General features: G+C 40.7%; 1 protein-coding gene across 1 annotated transcript; it reads left to right on the forward strand.

Moving 5' to 3' along the window:
- Positions 1 to 4,316: 4,316 nt before the first annotated feature.
- TAS2R1 (taste 2 receptor member 1) lies at positions 4,317 to 5,216 on the forward strand. Its single transcript, XM_037022784.2, has one exon. The coding sequence runs from the start codon at positions 4,317 to 4,319 to the stop codon at positions 5,214 to 5,216; it is 900 nt and encodes a 299-aa protein (XP_036878679.2).
- Positions 5,217 to 6,384: the final 1,168 nt, after the last annotated feature.

The following is a 6,384-nucleotide window of genomic DNA, read 5'->3' on the forward strand; positions in this document are numbered from 1 at the left end:
AATCTAACTGCATGTGAAAAAAATCACTTTCTTTTGAGAAGCTGAATGATTTGAATATAAATAAGCAACCCTTTCCGCCTGTCAGTCACCTCCAGAAATTAGTGTTGTCTCTTTTAATGATTGCTCATTACAGATGAGTGCGGGTGAGCAGATTTAATCAGGTTAATATGGGGTAATCATCATGTGGATTTCTCCACATCGGGACTTGTTCCATCTGTTCCAAGCCATTTTTTCCATGTAAAACTGTCACCATTTTGAGCTGGTGACTGACAGGTGAGGCCAGACATCTATGTTTTTCATCTCAGAGCCAGAAGTTTTCTGACATGTCCTTCTCACTAAATCAAACTGCTTAAAAGACACAAAGCTGTTCTATATTTAAGACCACTTTTATTTGGTTTATTATGTTGCTCATTAAAATACTTAGCTCACTCTAGCTTAGCACAAGAGCATGACCGATGTCCATGGTTATATTGACTGATGTGGTAGAATCCAAAGGGAAGGCTGGATAACACCATCTGGGACGTCTTCACATAAACACTGAAGTGCAGGTGCCTCCGTGGACTGAATGGGGCAACAGCTGAACAGCCGCATGAATGCTGCTCCTACAAACAGACATCCCTTATTCCTCCATCCTTCAGTGTTAAGAAGTACAAGTCTCAGGCGAGCTGGTGGCACTTGTCTGGGAATGTGTGTGCTCAATGAAGAGATAGCTGGTGGCAAGTAATGAAACAACTGCAGCTTCAGTCTCACGAATTTTTATTTTTCACTCTGTGGGATTCTTGCTTCAGAAGACCTGTTCTACATGAAATAAAATTCTCTATGAAGGACTGCCTCTATTCCCCAAGCTGGTTCTAACAAAAGTTAGAATAGAATATTTGAAAACCAATACCCCCTAAAGATGCTTGAATCCAAAAAGCAAACAGCAGTTAACAAATAGAACTGGACACAGGTATTTCCTTCAAGTCTTTGGTGTACTATGCGTGATCTCGGCTGGCTTGCTGTCAGTGCTGAAATACTATGCTGCTGTTCTAGACTCAGAATGGAAACATTTTCCACTTTTCCCCCTTAGTGTTAGCAGGATGTTTTTGTTTGCAATGCCTGGGCCACGGTGAGAGGCTCTGTCGTGGCAATAGGAGAACAACAGGGAAGAGCCAGGTGAGCGTCCTGTGACCCAATGTCTCTGGGATCACAGAGGCAGGAAACAAAAGCTCTTTCAAAATGACTTGTCAGACTTATTTCTCTTTTCCTTTGTTATGAAAACACTTATGCAATTGACTTTGGTTCTACTTCACAAAGGCACCACAGGCCAAACACCCAAAGAATGAATGAAGGTGGGGGGTGAGAAGAAAGCCAGGCTAGGCGCTCACAGATCTGTGTCACAGGGCACAGGCAGGAAACCAACATTTGTGAGCAAAGTGGCAGGTGCAAGAACAGAGGATTGATTGAGAAACCAAGGCAACCGTAGCCGCTGCCCCTTCAAGAGACTGTCCTTGGATTCATTACATCATGGATGGGTGCCCGTCCATTTTTGCCTTTCCAGTCTGCAGACTCTAAGATCAGAAAGTTTTTAGGTACTTTTTCCTTTCCACACAAGGCAGAAGAACAAGACTTTTCCTGATTGTCATGCTTGAATCTGGATCCATCTGATAGAATCCACTCACGCACTGCCTCCCTCAGTGCCTCTTCAACGACATTCCTGTTTGTGCCCTTCCCTGCACTAAGTGTTGACAAGAAGAGCAGAGGAGAGTCCTGCATTGCCCAGACATTACATATTAAGAGAAGAATGATAAAGTGACTGAGAGGTTTGCTTTCAGCCCTGTTTTCATATGGTCTCCCTTCCAGTTTTCTAAAAGTCAGATTCAACCTTATTCCTTTGTGGCACCTTTGGACAAAGTAACATGTATCTACGAGGAAATACACCTCATTAGGGGATCTGCTTGGCACATCATGGTCAAATGCTAAGTTGAAAAAGCTTTAATTCCACCAATATTTAATAAAGTGTTCTGCCCTTTGTGTGCTGGTGGAGAACTGTCCAAATAACATTTAGTTTTATGTCACACTATACATGCATGCTCTGTCTTTCATTCCTGAATGCCTTGAGGAAAAAACTATGTTCCATCCACCTTTAGCCCCACAGTTTTTAGGACAGTGGTGTCCAACCTGGTGGTGAATTTCCTACTCAGGGAACATATGGCAATGTCTGGAAACATTTTTGATTGTCACACCTGGGGAGGCAGGTGTACTACTGGCATCTAGTGGGTGGAGGCCAGGGATGCTGGGAGACATCTTACATTGCATAGGTCAGCCCTCCTCCCAACACAGCAATAATTATCCAACCCCAAATGTCAACAGGGCTGAGGTTGGAAAAACCTGGTTTAGAATAACACATGTGAATAAATGCTAATTTAATTTGTCCAACAGTGGCCTGTTAGTTATAACAAATTGAATCATGGACTGTTTCATTACTACTTTTCCCCTGCAATAACCAGCATGTCATAAAATTCTCACAATTTTGAAAAAATAACAAGGAAAAGGCTCAACCCCAGTATTATCCTGAAGATGATTACTGGTGTGATTGGTGCTGAGTAATTCTCTTTGTTACACATCACTTTCCTTCAGACTTTTGACCTCCTGTATACACATAAATGTAAGTCTGATTACTTCACCTTTATACTGTCTAACATTTTCTGTTTATCACGTATAGTTCATTACATAACTGTTTTAAATCCTAGGTGGTCATGCATTGCTCAACCATTGCACATTGGAGAACAACTGCCCAGGAGCCTTGTACTGCTGATAACACTACATCACAATTGCAGAAGCAATCAATTCAAAACAATGTTTTTTAAAAAGAATGCCTCAATAAAACCGAATTCAAAAATACTTGACCATCCATCATGATGATCCATTTATTCCAGGTATGCAAAGATGGTACAATATTCAAAAATCCATTGACATTATATACCACATCAACAAAAAGGTCAAAAATCACATGATCATCTCAATAGGTACTGAAAAAGCATTTGACAAAATTCAAAAATTTGATCCATTCATGATAAAAACTCTCAACAAAATGGGTATAGAGGGCAAGTACCTCAACATAATAACAGCCATATGTGACAAACCCACAGCCAACATCATACTTAACAGTGAGAAGCTGAAAGCTTTTCTTCTAAGGTCGGGAAAAAGACAGGGAAGCCCACTCTCCCCACTTTTATTCAAGATAGTACTGGAGGTCCTAGCCACGGCAATTAGACAACACAAAGAAATAAAAGGCATCCAGATTGGTAAGGAAGAAGTCAAACTGTCACTATTTGCAGATGACATGATATTGTACATAAAAAACCCTAATGAATTCACCCCAAAACTGTTAAAACTAATAACTGAAATCAGCAAACTGCAGGATACAAAATGAATACACAGAAACCTGTTGCATTCCTATATACTAATAATGAACTAGGAGAAAGAGAAATCAGGAAAACAAGTCCATTTACCATTGCATCAGAAAGATAAAATACCTAAGAATAAGCCTAACCAAGGAGGTGAAACTGAAAACTACAAGACACTCATGAGAGAAATTAAATAAGACACCAATAAATGGAAATACATCCTGTGCTCATGGATAGGAAGAATTAATATTGTCAAAATGGCCATCCTGCCTAAAGCAATCTACAGCTATAATACAATCCCTATCAAAATTCCAATAGCACAGAGAAGACAAGTAATGGCTCTATAGCATCTTACTACAGTGATAGACAGTGATTGCGATGGGGTCGGGGTGAGGGACTTGATAATAGGGGTGAATGTTGAAAGCACAATGTTGCTCATGCGAAACCTCCTTAAGATTGTATATAAATGATACCTTAATTTTTAAAAAAAGAAAAAAAAAGGATGCCTCAATAAAAATTAAGTAGAATCACACCTGTAGGCACCACTAAACAGTTACTGTAGAGAGGAAGGATTGAGGAACTTCCACTGATCATGTGAGGGAAGAGCCTTTCTCCCAGTGCTGAAGGTGTCTGATTCCCGCATTTGCTTGTGATGACATTGAAAGCTAAGTGGACCTGGAAAATGCAAAAGCCATCACTCAGAAGCAAATTGTTGCTAGAGTATCTCTTTCATATTTGACTGCCTCAGAACTAAATTGAGAAAACAGTGATATAAACAAAGGCACACCACCTTCCTACCTTACTGCTTTGTGGTCCGGTCCCCCAAAGGAGTCCTAATCTAGCTGAAAATAGAAAACTTCAATAATCCAAAATTCCAAAAATCTGTGACATCATTTCTTAAAGTAACTGATTTTTTTTCTTTGCAAAATGCTAGAGTCTTACCACATCGTCCTTCTTCTTTTTGCAGTGATACAATTTCTCATCGGGGTTTTAGCAAATGGCATCATTGTGGTTGTGAACAGCACTGACTTGATCAAGCAGAGGACGATGATGCCCTTGGATCTCCTTCTTTGCTGCCTGGCAATTTCTAGAATTTGTTTTCAGTTGGACATCTTCTACATTAACCTGGCTGTTCTCTCCTTGACTGAATTCCCTCCGCTTGCTGAGAATTTTACAATTCTCATGTTTTTAAATGAATCAGGACTTTGGTTTGCCACTTGGCTCAGCGTTTTCTACTGCACCAAGATCGCCACTGTCGCTCATCCAACCATCTTCTGGCTGAAGACGAGGATATCCAAGTTGGTGCCATGGCTGATCCTTGGGTCACTGCTTTATGTATCTATCACCTCTGTTTTCCACAGCAAACATACATGGATTCTTCAAAAAAATATGTGGTTGGGCCTTTTCTCCAAAAATGCAACAACTCCAATCAAAGAAATGCATGCTTCTCAGTTTGCCTCTCATATTGTTAACCTTTCATTGCCATTGATTATCTTCCTTATTTCTGTTCTGCTCTTGGTATTTTCCCTGGGGAGACACACCCAGAAGATGAGAAATACAGCGGTGGGAACCAGGAACCTCAGCATGAGTGTCCATGTCAGCACACTTGTGTCCATCCTGTCCTTCCTGGTCCTCTATCTCTCCCACTACCTGATTATTGTTGTGATCATTTTGCAAAATTTTAAGCTCAGAAGGCTCATCTTTCTGTTCTGCATCTTGGTGGTTGGTTCATACCCCTCAGGACACTCAATAATCTTAATTTTAGGAAATCCTAAACTGAAACAAAATGCAAAGAAGTTCCTCCTCCTCAGGAAGTGCTGTCAGTGAGAGAAAACTTTGATCCATTCAAAGGACCAGCAGTTCAGCAAGTTACCAGGGCCTGCTATGCCTCCCTCAGCCACAGAAAGCAGTTTGTTCATAAATACACAAAATGCCATCTAAAGACTATTTGTCCAATCTGAGGCATTTCTATGGATTTTCTCTTTTCAAAGGGTTAAATTGATTTTCAAGGCACAACATGTCTGTGCATTACATCAGTGTCAATATCCTTGTGATTTTATACTATCATCTTGCAAGATATTACCTAATTGGGGAAGACTAAGTGGTACAAGGATCTTTCTGTATTCTGTATTACAACTGTATGTGAATCAACAATTATCTAAAATTAAAAGCTTAACAAAAAAGAAAAGTGTGTTTGAACGTGGAATGTCAGAAGGATGCACAAATGCATTAGGGTCCCTGTGTGTCTGACTCCTGGACTTAGATAATTTATCCTGACTGAAGCCTGCCTGTTTGTCTCTTCTCTACCTGCATATTATTTCTGCTCTGTTTTATTAAGACTTGAAGACAATGGAATCATTCCTCCTCATCAGATAAGAGGAAGCTGAGAACAGACCGGCCTACTCTGTCTTTGTAAACACGTTCACTGACTTCATGCTGCTGAGATCCTAGATGCTATGGCACCATGTCCCATAAACTGATAAAAAGGCATGCAGATGGAGGAGGAAGAGGAATCCGGGCTTAGTCCTGGTTTTCCATTTCCCCTAATTGGACACACTGAACAGAAATAGCTTGCAAAGACGTCTCATTTTGCACTAGTGTGCTCGGCTTTGCGACCCTTTCAACTGATGGTGGCAATCTGGAACTCCTACCACATTGCATGTCTTCCCAGTGAAGCAACATCAGTAGGTGGGCGGGCTGGGGGTGTCTCCATCTGCTTGAAGTACAAATGCATTCTCTATTTCTTTGATGATTTTGGATGCTAACATATACATTTCTAAAACTACTTCAAAGCTCTTTTGCTCCTAGTGAAGTAAAAAGTGTTCCTCAGTTTGGCTATAGTTTGTACTTCACATGTGATGATGCAAAACATGGTTAGGCTTGGATTTGCCAATCACCAGTAGTATGGACTCAAATGCCAGCTTACTAGCCCCAAACATGCAGGCCTAGTTGTACTGAATTAATGGAGGTCTTTGCTTCAAAAGATCCAGCGAGG

Source organism: Manis javanica, chromosome 1 (assembly GCF_040802235.1).
Source record: "Manis javanica isolate MJ-LG chromosome 1, MJ_LKY, whole genome shotgun sequence".
Lineage (NCBI taxonomy): Eukaryota > Metazoa > Chordata > Mammalia > Pholidota > Manidae > Manis > Manis javanica.